Source organism: Callithrix jacchus, chromosome 5, assembly GCF_049354715.1.
Source record: "Callithrix jacchus isolate 240 chromosome 5, calJac240_pri, whole genome shotgun sequence".
NCBI lineage: Eukaryota > Metazoa > Chordata > Mammalia > Primates > Cebidae > Callithrix > Callithrix jacchus.
Genome location: NC_133506.1, coordinates 132352265 through 132369210, shown reverse-complemented (window position 1 = coordinate 132369210; position 16946 = coordinate 132352265). Strand labels below are relative to the sequence as shown.

General features: G+C 52.9%; 1 protein-coding gene across 2 annotated transcripts; it reads right to left on the bottom strand.

Annotated features, from left to right (window-relative positions):
- Positions 1 to 712: 712 nt before the first annotated feature.
- On the bottom strand, positions 713 to 15631 carry AANAT (aralkylamine N-acetyltransferase). 2 transcript variants are annotated; one of them, XM_035301858.3, is made up of 5 exons: positions 15530 to 15631; positions 14046 to 14183; positions 1946 to 2183; positions 1530 to 1684; positions 713 to 1146 (listed from the first exon to the last, which is right to left on the bottom strand). In XM_035301858.3, exons 1-5 carry the CDS (start codon positions 15587 to 15589, stop codon positions 841 to 843), a joined length of 897 nt encoding a protein of 298 aa, XP_035157749.1. In that variant the 5' UTR covers positions 15590 to 15631; the 3' UTR covers positions 713 to 840. The 2 variants fall into 2 exon arrangements, with proteins under 2 accessions (XP_035157749.1, XP_008996028.1); XM_008997780.5 differs by lacking the exons at positions 14046 to 14183; positions 15530 to 15631 and adding an exon at positions 3272 to 3422.
- Between the last annotated feature and the right edge of the window lie 1315 nt (positions 15632 to 16946).

Here is a 16946-nt window from a genome sequence, read left to right as displayed (position 1 = left end):
GTGTGGGGTGAGGGGTGAGCCATCAGCAGCTCAGAGACTGCGGTTTGGCCCAGTGGACGGCAGAAAACTTGCAGAGCCTCTTAGGGGTTTAGTTGGGCCAGAAACCAGATTGAGTCATGTGAAGACCTCAGGGGATCCACTTGGGAGGGCTGGGTTGAAGGCCCCTGGGGTTCCCATCCCCACCTGCTCAGCCTTGGCTGCAGGGCAGGGAGGGGCTGCCTGGGCCCAGGGGCCACCTGCACTGATGGGGATGGTGCTGAGGAGAAGACACAGCACTTGTCCTGTCACCCCTCCTGGGGACAGGTCCACTCCCTGTGCCCATGCCTCACCCACCACACCGAGGAGCTGCCCAGGAGGCATGGGGCATGACCCCTTGATTACCATGGCCAGAGGGCCCTGCCCCAGCTTCCCTGCCCCAAGCTGCCTCCACAGCACAAGCCACCTCTGCCCCATCCTGCTCCCCACTACCCCCAGGGGCTGAGGGTGAGAAGGGGCATCCATGAGGCTGGGGAGAATAAGGACCCCCTGAGCACTGGGCTCCTGTGAGGACCCGCCTTGGTGCTTTTGCCCACCTGCCCAGGGAGGAAAGGAGGCAAGGACCCAACATCACCTGCCATTGTCCCCATTTAACCCAGCCTGGTCTCAGGCACAGAGTTCAGAACACAGGAGGTCCAGAAGCCTTGTGGGGACAAACGGGACACACCACTCCAGCTCAGGCCGTGAGAAGCCACCCCATCTCTTCTTTATTTAGCCCTGCTCTCTCCACTCTCTGGAAGCTACTGTCTCCATGCTCAGGAGATGAGCCCAGGGCAGAGAAGGGGATCATGTGGGCAGCCCAGTTTAGCAGCCGCTGCTCCTGCGCAGGAAAGGGTAGTTCCGCAGGGAGCAGTGGAGCTCCGTGAAGGTGAGGGAGCCCATGCTGATGGCGCAGGGACCCATGGTGTGGAAGCCGAACCTCTCATAGAAGGGCACCAGCACATCCTCGCACATGAGCACAGCCCGGTGCACAGCCAGCCGGCTGCCCAGGTGGTGCAGGTAGCGCCACAGCAGGATGGGGCCCCTGCCCTGCTGCCGGAAGGCATGGTGCACGGCCAGCACATGCAGGTGGGCTATGTGGCCCCCAGGCCTGTGCAGCATCAGCGACTCCTGGGGGTGAGCAAGGGACCACTGATGTGTGCTTCCCCCCAACCACCTACCCAGGTGGGGAGCAAGGTGTCCCCTGGGTGCCTGGAGTCAGGGCTCCCTTCCCAGCTAAGGAGGGCCCCAAATTGGGAGCCATACCCCTAACCCCATGGAGAAAACTTGAAAACAGAAGGTCTTGCATATGGTGCTGTTCTCAGAGGTTTCTAATCCCCCCACCCCACCTCCCATGCTATACCAGGCAGCTACACCAGGGAGGGGTCCCGCGGCTGTACTCTCTCCAGTACTGGAGGAAGAATTCCTAGCCTCTGGTCTCCCCTCCCCACCATCTGGCTGACCTCTGTCTTCAGAGGTCTCCCCGGAGCTGGGCGTCGCAGCCCCATCCTCACCTGCGTGAGTCTCTCCTTGTCCCAGAGCGAGCCGATGATGAAGGCCACAAGGCAGCCCTCCTCGAACCAGCCCAGGGACAGCTCTGGACACAGGGTCAGGAAGTACCGGATCTCATCCAGGTAGAGAGGGCAGATGCCCAAGACAGAAATGAAGGCTGAGGCAGGAGGCTCTGGTGGGTGACTGGTTAACTGTGCCTTGAACCCACTGCCCACTGCACCCCGAGTGTCCACTCAGATGTCCCGCTCCCCACAGGAAAATGGGGTTTAGGGCTGCTGTTTTCCCCACTTTCTTGAGCACACACCTGGTCTGATACTCTGGGACCCAGCCTCCAAGAACAGGAGACTCAAGGGTCTCCTCCCCACAGGATAGCTGGGCCAGAGTGGAGCACCCCCCAACCCTGTGTGCAGCCACTCACCTTCACGCTCGATCTCAAAGGCGCTGACAGCGTCCTCCAGAGTGAGGCAGCGAAACTCACTGGCAGGGAGTGTGTGGCGCCGCTGACAGCTCAGGGACTTGGGGATCCCAGGCGGCTGATGTGGGGCCTTCGGTTTCGGGGGGTTGGTGCTCTGCATGGACATCCTGGCCACTGCTGCCTCCCTGAGGTGCCCCAGCTTTGGAAGTGGTCTCCTAAGCCAAGGAGGGCCTCCTAGCACCTGGTGGAGAACAGACAGGGGTCTGATCCGCATCTCCAGAGAGGCAGGCCACACAGTGAGCCTCTGGCCTCTTTTGCAGCAAGAACTGGGGCAGAGCCAGCCCCCAAATCGATGGCCACATTCCCCAGGTCCCTGGTTCCCGAGGCTATTACCAGGGACTGCAAACATTGGCACTGGCTCCCCACCTTTCCCTCGCAGCCAAAAGGATTTATGGAGGTTTGTGCCCCTTGCAGACCTGCAGACACTGGTCTCAGGGTGCCTTCTGGGTGCTTCTGAGCCCCAGAGATGGTGGGAGGGATGAGCAGGGCTCAGTGGAGCCTGGGGCACCACAGTCTTACCCTGCGGCACCCCAGCCTTACCCTGCTGCCCACGGTGGGAGAAGATGCAGGACTCGTGAACCTCCAATGACCACATCTAATGCAACTGTGTAGTGGGTGGGTGCCCGGGTCCACCACACCACCATTCACATGGTTTATCTTACTTGCCCAGAGGGAAGATTATAGTCCTTTGGGTGCAAGATCCTGTGGCGGAGAGCTTTTAGGTAGCCTCCGCACTTGACCCTAGAGAAAAAGCCCCTTAATCAAAGTGGGCCCTTAGCAAGCCTCTGCTTCTATCCAGATGGCTCAGACTGGACCACACACATGCAAGATTTGTGCTGGGGGGTGGGGAGGTTAGAGAGAGTCGGTGGCTGCAAATGGCCTGGAGGATGGGGAGGAGCAGGCAAGGAGGGTGCATAGGACACCCCCTGCCCTACATGTCCAGCTCATCAGACATGTCCTCTGGGCACTCTTGTCTCCCAAAACACCCTGCTGATCTGCAGTTCTTAGAGGAGGCCGTCCCTCCCTCCAACTTCCAAGACAATAAGCTCCATGAATTCCACTTTTCCCTCCATGTCTAGAAGCTCCAAGCAGGGAAGCTCCTGTTCCTGACAGCTGAGGGGTCCTTAAAGTGCACCCCTTGCCCTCCAGCTCACACACCATCCTTTGCCCCTTAGTTCTTCTCTCACCGGCACCTACCCATCCCTGCCACTCCCCTGCCATGCCAGCTCCTGCCTCTCCACCCCACCCAGGGGCTGGGGTTCCACCCACCTGGACGGTGAAGAGGGCATTTAGTGTTCCCTTCACAAAGCCAGTCGCCCTAGGGGCCTGTCCGCAGGCACAGGAACCAGGAAAATCCGGGACTCCTGGCTGCAAGGCTGTAGTAGCAGGTGTTACCCGAGCAGCATGTGGTGCTGTTCTCAGAGGCTTCTAATCCCCCCACCCCACCTCCTGAGCTATACCAGGCAGAATGACGCCAGCAGGACTCTGGCAGCCTCACTCCCTGCCCCTGCCTTGCTGAAGGGAAATATCAGCGCTGGTGCCCTGGGCACAGAAGGGATTACCAGAGGCTGACTGAGGCCCCAGGGTTGGGGAAGAGAGCATGGGGCTAAGCCTTAGGGGTCCAGCTCTAATCCCTGTTCTGTCACCGACTGGCTGAGCACCAGCGATCCCACTGTCCCTCTGAGTCTTAGACAAGCCTGCCTCTTCTGTAGGGGAGGTGGTGGGAATTCAAGCTGCCAATTTGTGCACTTTTAAGTAAGTTCCACTTCAAGTTTACTTAAATATTCAGGAGGTTGCTCTACCCAATATCACAACTCCAAAGCTCTCTGACTGCCATTGACCTTGGCTCCACTCATTCCCAGGGCTGCTGGGCCTTGGCACCTGGTGCCTGGTTCCCTTGGATGCAGGCCCCTCTCTCCTGCCTTCCAGCTCACACCCCATCCTGCGCCCCTTCGCTCTTCTCTAGTGGCACATGCCCCGTCTCCCGACACTCCTGCGCTGCCTGCCTGTCTGCCCCACCCAGCAGTGCAGATCCCCTGTCCATCTCGGGTTCCTGGGGGCCCTGCAGGTTGGGTCTCACAGGTGCACTCTTTCAACACCTCCCAGAGAAAGCTCCTGCTCCTACCCACACGGTTTGGGACACACTTAGCCCCTGACAATGGAGTGACCCAGTCCCAATGCCCCTGCCCACCCACCACACACACTCCTCCTGTCTCTGGGTCCCCTCTCCCAGGGCCGGTCCCTATTCTCTGAGGCCCACCTGCCTACTAGAAGGGACCCTCGACAGATCTCTCAGTACCAACCAGAGACCTCCTGGGACTTGGCCTGGCAGGGTGATCATGTCCAAGACCTCAGCTTGGAACCCCCACCTTCAACCTCCAGGGTCTCCCCAAAGGCCTCTTCTGTCCCTTCATAGACTATGGCTCCATTGCACCCCCTGGTGGCCAATCCTAATCACAGCCACTTGGCAATGCCTCAGAAGGTGATGCCTGCTGTCGAATCGGCCTTTTTCTTTTCTTTTTTTTTTTATTTTTATTTTTTCTTTTTTTATAGAGACACCGTTTCACCATGTTGGCCAAGCTGGTCTTGAACTCCTAACCTCAGGTGAATTCCTAACCTCAGGTGATCCGCCTCGGCCTCCCAAAGTGCTGAGATTACAGACGTGAGCCACCATACCCGGCCGAATCAGCCTCTTTTTTCCAACTTCCACAAGGCCCTGTTCCTTCTGTACAACACCCTAGAGGTCTAGACAAGTAGAACCTCAGGGAACAGGATGAGGCAGTAAGACAGGCACAGTGGCTCACTCCTGCAGTCCTAGCACTTTGGGAGACGAAGGCAGGAGGATAGCTTGAGCCCGAGAGGTCAAGGCTGCAGTGAGCCAAGACTGCGCCACTGAACTCCAACCTGGGCGACAGATGGAGTGAGACCCTGTCTCAAAATATATATGTATTTTTTGAGATGGAGTCTCTCGCTCGCTCGCTCGCTCGCTCGCTCGCTCTCTCTCCCTCCCTCCCTCCCTCCCTCCCTCCCTCTCTCTCTCTCTCTCTCTCTCTCTCTCTCTCCCAGGCTGGAGGCAGTGGCATGATCCCAGCTCACTGCAACCTCTGCCTGCCGGGTTCAAGCGATTCTCCTGCCTCAGCCTCCCGAGTAGCTGGGATTACAGGCATCCGCCACAGGATGTGCCACTACATCCAGCTTTTGTTTTTGTATTCTTTTTATTTTTCTTAGAAATGTCAAGTTGTTAGAACATTTTTTTTTTTTTTTTTTTTTTTTTTTTTTTATTTTGAGTAGAAACAGGGTTTCACCATGTTGGCCAGGCTGATCTCAAACTCCTGACCCCAGATGATCTGCCTGCCTTGGCCTCCCAAAGTGCTGAGATTACAGGCATGAGCCACCGTGCCCAGCCTAAAAAATATATATATATTTTAAAGATGAGGTGGTATGTTAAACATGACGAAGCTGGGAAGTTCAAACCTTTTGGGACAGGAGAGGAGACAAAAGGGGAGTGCAGGGTGATGGCTGGGAACTTTGTCCTGGTCAACGGGAAGAAAACCACACACCATTACCAATGAGAAGGAAAATGAGAAGGGTGAGGGGCCCACAGGGTGATGGCAGCAGAGAGGAGATCCCTAGGTTGAGCATATGACTCGCACCTGTAATCCCAGCACTTTGGGAGGCCAAGGCAGGAGGATCACTTGAGCCCAGGAGTTTGAGACCAACCTGGCCAACGTAGCAAAAAAATTTAAAAATCAACCAAGCATGGTGGCACACACCTGCAGCCCAGCTACTTGGGAGGCTGAGGTGGGAGGATCACTTGAGCCTAGGAGGTTGAGGCTGCAGTGATTGCGCCACTGCACTCCAGCCTGGGTGACTGAGCAAGATGTTGTCTCAAAAAAAAAAACAAAACTCCTGACCTCAGGTGATCTGCCCACCTCATCCCAAAGTGCTGGGATTACAGGCGTGAGCCACTGCAGCCAGCCAATAAAGTCTATTTTTAAAAATCAATGTTCCCTTCTAAAAATGTGTGGGTAAACAAATAGTGGCATATGCATGTGAAGAGTTACTTAGCAGTTAGGAGGAGTGAAGTATTAATATAAGCTGCAACCTGGATGAACTTCAGAAACATTATGTTGGGTGAGAAAAGACTAATAAAAGGTCATATACTGGCCGGCTACAGGGGCTCATGCCTATAATCCCAGCACTTTGTGGGGCAGAGGCGGGAGGATCACTTGAGGCCAGGAGTTTGAGACCAGGCTGGCCGAGAGGGCAAAATCCCGTCTCTACTAAAAATACAGGCATGGTGGTGAGCACTTGTGGTCCCAGCTACTCAGAAGGCAGAGGCAGGAGAATCACTTGAACCTGTGAGGTGGAGGTTTCAGTGAGCCAAGAGGGCACCACAGCACTCCAGCCTGGGCAACAGAGTAAGACTCCGTCTCGAAAAACAAGGTCACATATTGTGTGATTCCTCTTACATGGAATATCCAGAATAGGGCTGGGCATGGTGACTCACACCTGAAATCCCAGCACTTTGGGAGGCCCAGGCGGATGGTCAGGAGTTTGAGACCAGCCTGGCCAACATGGTGAAACCCCATCTCTACTAAAAATACAAAAATCAGCTGGGCATGGTAGCGGGTGCCTGTAATCCCAGCTACTTGGAAGGCGAGACAGGAGAATCACTTGAACCCAGGAGGTGGAGGTTGCAGGGAGCTGAGATCTCACCACTGCACTCCAGCCTGGGCAACAGAGTAAGACTTCACCATCTCAAAAAAAGAAAAACAAAAGTGAATGTCCTAAGGATTGTGACCCAAGACTTTGTCTAATCTTGCACTTGCATTTTCTCTGGGAAAAATTTTACTCATATGTCTTTCATTTTTTTTGGTAGAGATGCCATGTTGCCCAGTCTGGTCTCAAACTCCTCAAGTGATTCTCCCACCTCGGCCTCCCAAAATGTTGGGATTACAGGTGTGAACCACTGCGCCCTGCCTATATTTTTTAAAATTTATTTTGAAGGGTTAATAGATTTATATGGTTCAAAAATCAAATGTATTTTCTGAGAAGTTTTACTCACATCCTATTCCCATATTTTCTGCACTTTCTTACATAAAAATAGCATACTGCATCCACTGTTCTGCACCTTGCTTTTTTTTTTTTTTGAGTTGGAGTCTCTCTATGTCACCAGGCTGGAGTGTGCAGTGGCATGATCTCTGCTCCCTGCAACCTCTGCCTCCCGGGTTCAAGCGATTCTCCTGCCTCAGACTCCTGAGTAGCTGGGACTACAGGTGCATGCCACCATGCCCAGCTAATTTTTGTATTTTTAGTTGAAATACGGTTTCACCATGTTGGCCAGAATAGTCTCGATCTCTTGACCTTGTGATCCACCCACCTCAGCCTCCCAAAGTGCTGGGATTACAGGCGTGAGCCACTGCGCCCGGCCCCTTGCTTTTTTTTTTTTTTTTTTAAATCTAATAGTATATCCTGGAAATCACTCCAAATCAGTGCATGGAGAGCATCCCCCCGCCCTTTTTTTTTTTTTGAGACAGAGTTTTGCTCTTGTTACCCAGACTGGAGTGCAATGGCACGATCTCGGCTCACTGCAACCTCTGCCTCCTGGGTTCAAGCAATTCTCCTACTTCAGCCTCCCAAGTAGCTGGGACTACAGGCGCGCACCACCATACCCGGCTAATTTTTGTATTTTTAGTAGAGACGGGGTTTCACCTTGTTGACCAGGATGGTCTCGATCTCTTGACCTCGTGATCCACCCGCCTCAGCCTCCCAAAGTGCTGGGATTACAGGCGTGAGCCACCGCACCCGGCCAGAGCATCCCCCTTTTTTGCAGCAACAGTACAGTATTCTATTAACTAGCCCCTTCTAGATTGACTCCTGGACTGCTTCCAATCTTTTCGTATTTCAGAAAGGGATAATCATATTTCTACCACATTTTAAGTCTGTACAAGTGTGTCTTTAAGGCATAGATTTCCGGGAGAATTGCTGGGTCAACAGGAAAAGCTGTTTGTACTTTCCTGAGCTGTTGCTAAATTGTCTTATCTGGGGGTTGTGCCATTTTCCACACCATCAGCATGGTGTGGAAAAGCCTTGCTTTGCTTCACTGACTCTGCGCTAACCGCCTCGCCTGTGCCTCAGACTCATACATCCAACTGTCCCGGGTCCTCTTCCACTTGCAGTATTAGGTCTAAAGTCCTTGCAGTGTGTACACTTCAAATCTATCTCTGACCCAGCCTTTCCCTCTCCATCGCCACCTCCCACTACCCCAGACGCACACATTCACCTGGACTCCAGACACACGGAGGCCTGAATTCCCTCATCTTTCTTCTGTCTACACTGCTCTCACTCTGGCACTGTCCACATGGCAACACTACTTGGCTGAAGGGTCTGTTTTACTGTGAAGTTGCCTTTGATCTCGTAGATGAAACTGACCAATCTTCCTTTTTTTTTTTTTTTTCTGAGAAGGAGTCTCTCATTCTGTCAGTAAGCCTAGAGAGCAATGGTCAGATCTCTGCTCACCGCAATCTCCACCTTCCAGGTTGAAGCATTTCTCCTGCTTCAGCTTCCTGAGTAGCTGGGAAAACAGGCATGTGTCACCACACTCAGCTAATTTTTTTTTTTTTTTTTTTTTGAGACGGAGTTACTCTGTCACCCAGGCTGGAGTGCAATGGTGTGATCTCGGCTCACTACAACCTCTGCCTCCCGGGTTCAAGTGTTTCTCCTGCCTCAGCCTCCTGAGCAGCTGGGACTACAGGTGCTTGCCACCATGCCTGGCTATTTTTTGTATTTTTTAGTAGAGACAGGGTTTTACCTTATTGGCCAGGCTGGTCTTGAACTCCTGACCTCATGATCCACCCGCCTCAGTCTCCCAAAGTGCTGGGATTACAGATGTGAGCAACTGCGCCCAGCCTCACACCTGGCTAAGTTTTGTATTTTTAGTAGAGACAGGGTTTCACCATGTTGGCCAGGCTGGTCTTGAACCCCTGACCTCAGGGGATCCACCCACCTCAGCCTCCCAAAGTGCTAGGATTACAGGTGTGAGCCACCACGCCCAGCCCCAATCTTCCTTTGTAATTTCCATGCCACCTGCATTGCCTCTGTGGCCATTTTAGTCCCTGTAACATTTTATGGAATTTATTAATGTCCATATCTTTCTCCCCTTAGAGAACCATCAACTCTTTGAAGGCAGCGATGATACAGTAGGTTAGGAAGTATCCCCCAAGCCCCCAGATTCTTGTCCATCTGGAACATTAGAATGTGACCTAACTTGAAATTAAAGTCTTTGCAGATATAATTAAAGTAAAGATCTCGAGATGATGAGGTAATTCTGGAGTAGGATGGGCCCTACATCCAATAACTGGAGTTTTTATAGGACAAAAGTCAAGGGGATTTGAGACTAGCATGCAGGGAGGCCACATGAAGATGGAGCAGAGTCTGGAGGGTTGTAGCCACAAGCCAGGGAACACCAAGGACTGAGGGAGCCCCCTGTCCCCAGAAGCTGGACAGGCAAGGAAAGCTCCTACCCCAGAGATCCTCCTCTCTTCTCCTTCCTCCTTCCCTCTATCTCCCTCCTCCAGGAGGGACTGACCCTGTCAACACCTTGACTTTGGACTTGTGGCCTCTGGAACTAGGACGAAATACATTTCTGTCGTTGTTGCTTCATTGTCTTGTTTTGAGACCACTCCAGCCTGGGTGGGAGGGTCTTGCTCTGCCACCCAGGCTGGAGTACAGTGGCATGATCACAGCTCACTGCAGCCTTGACATCTGAGGCTCAGGTGATCCTCCCACTTCAGCCTCCTGAGTAGCTGGAATTACAGGTGCACACAACCACACCCAGCTAAGTTTTGTAATTTTTGTACAGACAGGGGTTTCACCGTGTTGTCCAGGCCGGTCTCGAACTCCTGAGCTCCAAAGATTCTCCTGCCTCGGCCTCCCAAAGTGCTGGGATTATAGGCATGAGCCACCATGTCCAGCCATTTCTGTGGTTTAAAGTCATCCAGTTCGTGGTCATCTGTTCCAGCAGCCTGGGGAAACTGCAGGTGTCATTCTCCCTGTCTGTACCTACTTTGCCCATCAGGTTAGCAGCTGTCTAGAGTGACTGAACAGGTATGACTTGCAGGGCAAAGGATATATTCTCCTCTCCATCCCCAAGATCCATCTGAGAGGCAGTCACCAGAGATGTTGCCAGCACTCTAACTGCAGAATCAGGATAAGATTGGGCATTTGAAGGGGTCCAAAGTGGCTCCCGCCGGAGGTCATGGCGCTCGCGAAGGTGAGGTCATCAGTTCAAGGCTAACCTGAGCAACCTCATAAGCTCAAACTGATTGGCAAAAAAAAAAAAAAAAAAAAAAGATTGGGCATTTGATACACAGTCAGTGCAACTGGTGTCCCTGGTGTGAGGGTGGTCTCAGAGGTGCTTCTTTTTAGACTCCTGCTGATAGCTTTGCTCTTTGTGCCCAGACTCTCCCTCCAGCAGCAGCTCCTTTGAAAGTCCTGTATCCACAACTCTCCCATCCCAACTCGCTGCCTAGGGTATACCATGCCACCCTGCCTTGCCCATGATGGCCTCCCTCAGGGGTCCCTCTGTCTCTCCATCCAGGCTGGCCTCTTTTGGTCTCCCAAACAGGTTTACGCATTTCAAATGCCAGATGGGGTTCAGTTTTCTCCCAGAAGGCTCTTTGGTCCCAAGAAAATCATGGTCTGTGACTGGGCTTCTACTTTGGCACTCCAGAATATTCTTTTTTCTTTTTTTTAAAGACAGAGTCTCACTCTGTGGCCCAGGCTGGAGTGCAATGGCATGATATCGACTCACTGCAACCTCTGCCTCCCAGGTTCAAGCAATTCTCCAGTCTCCGCCTCCCAAGTAGCTGGGATTATAAGTGTCCGATACCACGCTGGGCTAATTTTTTGTATTTTTCATAGAGATGGGGTTTCACCATGTTGGCCATGCTGGTCTGAAACTCCTGACCTCAGCTGATCCACCTGCCTCAGCCTCCCAAAGTGCTGGAATTACAGGGGTAAGCCACCACACCCAGGCAGGACTCCAGAATATTCTATGCAGTTTGGAGACGGGTTGTCCGGGGCACACAGAGAACTCTGAGGGGCCAGGCTACCTAATTCCCCACCTGCCCTGGTAGAGCCTCACCTCTGATCCATCAGAGCCCCCATCCCACTCATAATCAGACGGGGTGAAGATGATGGCTACAGTTATTGAGTGGATAACGGATCTCATGGCAGTAAAAGAAGGGTCTGAGGGATTTGTATCAACACAGGAGAGCTGAGATCCAAGCTTTAGGGATGTCCACTGTTAGCCGGGAAAGGAGTTGTTAACAGGAAGACAGGTGAAGCCACAAGGAGGGAAGAGCCAGGGGAGAATGTCCAAGGAATGGGGCAGTTAGAGCCTGAAATGCCGTGAAGAATGGAGAACAGATCTCAGATTCTGCCAACAGGGAGGTTCCAATGATCTTTAAGAATCCTTCCAGAAGGCTGGACATGGTGGCTCACACCTGTAATCCCAGCACTTTGGGAGGCCAAGGCGGGTGGATAGCTTAAGGTCAGGAGTTCAAGACCAGGCTGGCCAACATAGTGAAACCCTGTCTCTACTAAAAATAAAAAAAATTAGCTAGATTTGGTGGTGGGTGCCTGTAATCCCAGCTACTCTGGAGGCTGAGGCAGAAGAATCGCTGGAACCCAGGAGACAGAGGTTGCAGTGAGCCAAGATTGCACCACTGCACTCCAGCGTGGGCCACAGAGCGAGATATTTTATATATACATATGTATATATATGTATATACACATATATATATGTGTGTATATATATGTGTATACATATATATATATAAGGAGTCCTTTCAGAAGGGAGAAATGGGTGGTGAGGCCACATGCAGAGGAATGGCCTTAATGGTAACAATGAGAGATGGAGGGCAGAGGCTGTTGATTAAAGGCACACTGCCCCGCTGCCATGGCTGGGGATTGGAGACCTCCCTACAGCCCCTACCCCATCCCAGGCACTGAGCCTGCCGCAGCTGCTGATGCATCTAGAGAGCCTGGTGCAGGGGCAGTGAGAATCCCGCCGGGCCCAATGCAGAAGCTTCCTGCCTGGGGACACACCCCCTCCCCTCCGTGTGTCAGCTGCCCAGTTTCACTCTCAGAATAAAGGGAGCCCACTTGGGGCAAACCAAGGAGTGGGCCCCATGGCCATGTCCCAGGGACACCTTGATAATGCCTCTGAGAGCCCAGTTTTCCATGCAGAGCAGCTGAGAGGCCCAGCGTGCAGAAAGCACAGCCCTTTCTCAGGCACTGTACAAGGGCTGCATTTTTTGGTGGTTTAGATGGTCACTTTCTCTCTCAACTCCTCCCCTGCACTTAAGGTCTGCCCCACAGACCTGGCACTGAGCATATCTTGCCTTATTGTCTTTACCTTTCCAGCCTGAGTCCGACCACGTGGCAGGCTGCCCGGGGGATGGGAAATGGAGAACTGTGTGCAGCAAGTGTATTGGGAAGAGGTCTCAGGAATGACCCCTGCCATGAAGCAGGGCAGAGGGCTGGGCAGGGAAGCTGAGCCGTGATGGTGCAGCTGTAACCAAGGCCTCAGCCATCCCCTGAGGAGCTCCAGACCTGGGGAGCCCTCCTGGACCCGCCTCGTCGTCCTGCATCACTTTGGGTGAAGCAGCTGCTTCATTGAGCGCAGCTGCAGGAGAATCCAGCTGGGAGCCATCGGCAGTCCTGCCTGATTCAGGGTAAGTGCCCTCCCTGAATCACTTTCTCCACACTTCCAAGTACCGGGGTCCTTGTCAGGGCAATAAATCATGTAACAGGGAAAAGAGCTCCCACACCAACACATGTTCCTTATCCAACTTCATGCTCTGACCCCCTTGGCCCAGCCAGCATCCTCTGATTCCAGTCCCCACTATCCTGGCTCTGGCCAGGACCTGCAGCTCCTTCAGGGCAGAGCCTCCTTCCTCCCTCAGCCGATCCAGCACTTTGCCAGTGAGTGAGGTTGTGATTTAGCCTGAGTTATTGGCCCAGTGCAAGGGGAGGTGCAGTATATACTCAGGGTTGGGGAGGGGATAGCACATGTCTCCTAAGGAAGAGGCATTGTCCCCAAGGAAGGAAGGGCACTAGTCTCTGTCCCTGGATGTCTCCTGCTTCTCCCCAGGGGCCTCCTCTGTATAGCTGACTCATTAAGGTTGAGAATTCAACCTGCTCTGGGGCTCTGCCACGCTAACTTCTCTCTGTTCCCTCTGTTCCTTAACATCAGGAGGTGAGTTGCTTTACATGCTACCAAGGAAACCCTCTGGCTTTTCCACTTTACCTTCAAGTGGCGACTTTTCACCCCCAGCCTTTGACTGTCTTTCTCCCCTGCACTAACTGCCCCAACAGCCCTCCAGCTCCCGGTCCTTACACTTACTCCATTCCCATACCTCTCACACACTTGAGATGTTGCATCCACTGCTTTTTCTTCCTTCCTTTCTTTCTTTCTTTCTTGCTTTTTTTTTTTTTTTTTTTTTGATGGAGTCTCACTGTGTCACCCAGGCTGGAGTGCAGGGGCGCAATCTCAGCTCACCCACCTCCACTTCCCAGGTTCAAGCAATATTCCTGCCTCAGCCTCCCAAGTAGCTGGGATTACAGGCACCCACCACCACACCTGGCTAACTTTTGCATTTTTAGTAGAGGCAGGGTTTCACCATATTGGCCAGGCTGGTCTCAAACTCCTGACCTCAAGTAATCCAGTCTCCTCATCCTCCCAAAGTGCTTGCTGGGATTACAGCTGTGAGCCACCACACCTGGCCCACTGCTGATTTCTTTCTACTCTTATCCCATCGCTGTTCACCACTGGTAAAGTTTGCACAGCTTTGTTGCTGCAGCACGCGGGGGCCATCCACGTCAAGCATCCCACTAGTAACAGGGTCCTCATTCACAGGCATATGATCCAGCTCCAAAACCCCCTCTAGACTCCGTTTCCCAGGACCACACCCGGCATCAATTCTTATGTAGGTCAAATTCCCCAGAAAATAGACTTTAAGACTCTGAGACTTACGTGAGGAGTTTGCTGAGGCGAGCTCTCAGGAACACAGCTGTGAGAGAGTATATCCTGCAATGTGGACGTTAACTGCAGCAGAGGCCTCCGCTGATCCCAGAGGGAACTTGGAAGCGGGGCTGGCCCTTCACCCGAATCCTGAGTGGAGGCAAGAGGGCCAGGCTCTGTCAGTGGATGGGTGAGGCCCCTTCTTTCAACCAAGGGCAGTGCTTGGGGAGGGATAGGATAGGGAGGTGCGCCACAGCATCCACTACACACCTGTCCCCCCAAGAGGCTTATGCCCTCTGGAAAACAGAGGCTGGGTTGAGAGTGTGGCACCATGCCACCCACAGAGCAGGTGCCTATCAGCTAGGGGCAAAGTCTTCTGTTTTTTGGTTTTCTTTTTTTTTGAGATAGAGTCCCATTCTGTTGCCCAGGCTGGAGTGCAGTGGTGCGATCTCGGCTCACTGCAACCTCTGCCTCCCAAGTTCAAGCAACTCTCCTGCCTCAGCCTCCTGAGTAGCTGGGATTACAGGTGCATGCCACCATGACTGGCTATTTTTTGTACTTTTAGTATAGACAGGGTTTCACCATGTTGGCCAGGCTGGTCTCGAACTCCTGACCTCAAGTGATCTGCCTGCCTCAGCCTCCCAAAGTGCTGGGATTACAGGTGTAAACCACTGTGCCCAGCCCAGAGTCTTCTGTTGAGGAGGGTGGCACTTAGGGCTGAGTAGGACTCTGCCTTATTTGAGGCTCCATATCTGCGTACTAGAAAGGCATTTACCTCAGGAACCTTCCAGACCATTCTGGAATGGAGGCATTAAAGGCAAGGAGGGACTGCCACCTCCTGGCCAAAGAAGGGACCTATGCCTCCCTGAGCAATGGAGCCACACTGCCCAGTAGTAAGATTGTGTGAGCCCCACATGTGATTTTAAATGTCCTAGTAGCCACGTTTTGAAAAGCCAAAAGAGGATGGATGCAGTAGCTCATACCTGTAATCCCGGCACTTTGGGAGGCCAAGGCAGGAGGATCGCTTGACCCCAGGGAGTTCAAGACCAGCCTTGGCAATGTAGTGAGACCCTATCTCCATTTTTTTTTTAATAAAAAAAAATTTTTTAAGGCAAGGCACGGTGGCTCATGCATGTAATCCCAGCACTTCGGGAGGCCAAGGCAAGCGGACCACCTGAGGTCAGTTGTTTAAGACCAGCCTGGCCAACCAAAACCCAGTCTCTACTAAAAATACAAAAATTAGCCAGGTGTGGTGGTGGACATTTGTAATCCCAGCTACTCAGAAGGCTGAGGCACAAGAATCACTTGAACCTGGGATGCGGGGGTTGTGGTGAGCCGAGATCCTGCCTGGGCAACAGAGAGACACTCCATCTCAAAAAAAAAAAGAAAGAAAGAAAGAAAAAAGACTGGGGCTGGAGTGCAGAACACTACATGCTGGATGCAGAGGGGGAAGAGGCTTGGAAGGATTAGATCAGTTTATGAAAGGCCACATATACCTTCTTGGGTGGACCCTGGGAAGCCACAGAAAGATGTAGAGTCAAGAGTCCAATGACCATGTTTGCATTTTCAATCACCCTGGGAACAAGGCAGCAGATAGATTAGACGGCCTGGGGCTTGGTGAGGGGACTGCAGCCGAGGTCTAGGCAAGAGATGGAGATGAGCTCATAACAAAAGCTCACATTATCAGGCCTGCCATTTTGCAGTCTCCGGGCAAAGCATGTTAGATTCAGTTGGTCAGTTACAGTCTCTACAGTCCTATGAAGTAGGTACTATTATTATTCCCACCTTACAGAAAGGAAACTGAGGCTTAGAGAAATAAAATAATTTGTCCAGGGTCACATAGTGACCAGTAGCAGCACAGCTTCAAACCCAGGTCCCTGTGACTCCAGAAGCTCACTCTTAGCCGCTGTATCTCCCACCTCCCCACCTCTCCATGGATCTGCCCCCACCTGGTGGAGCAGTTCTGGACAGGAAAGGTGTGAAAAGGTAGTGGAGGGGCCAAGACCCAGGCTTTGATTGCATGTAGAGCTTAAGAGTGAGGGCTGGCCCTCAGGTGGCCAACTAGGTACCCAGGTAGTTGACACTGCCCTCAATCAGGATGAGGACTCTGGGAGAAGAAACTATTCGGGGAAAAGATGATGAGTCTATTTTGGACCTATGACTGGTCACATCCAAGACACACCCATGAGTCTGGAGCTGTGGGAGGTGGCAGTGGCATATTATTCTTGAAGCTAATCCAGCAGATTCACTGTGCCTCGCCCTGTATCTTCAGGAATGAGGGAAACAGGATGAGCCCGGTGATCCTGGGCTGTCATTATTGCTCAAACTTTTCACGGTTGCCCCAGCACAAAGTGTTTTGCCCAGTGGATTGCAACCCATCCTCCCATCAGGAGTGAGACTGGCCAGGGGCCAGCCAGGCTGGGTCCTGATCCTGACTGTACTGCAGAGTGACCTTGGGCAAGTCCCATAGTTCTCTCAGGGCACCTGTGCAAGGAGCAGGTGAGGCTCCAGGAGCAAGAAGGGCCCCTTTTCACTCCAAAAGCCTTGAGCAGCATTCAGCTGGAGCCTCAGAGGCATTTCTTCAGCCAGCCACACGAGGGCGTGGAGGACTCCCCAAGGCAGCTCACCTCCCTCCGCACCCCCCAGCTGAAGTCCCCAGTGCCTAAGGCACCTTAGTGCCCCCAAACACCCACTCCAGGGTGGAAGGAGCTCTTTGGGCCAGCCTGAAATCACTTGCACAGCAATGGAGAGGTCAAGCAGTCTCCCTCAGAGGGCAGTGTTGGGCCCCGAGCACACCATGTGGGTCCAGAGAGGTGCCCCAGTGGCTCCTAAAGATAGGGATGAGACAGGGCCTGCTTCCCTGAAATCAGTTCACTCTGAGGCCGGCTCTGCCGCCTCCTGCACACCAAACAC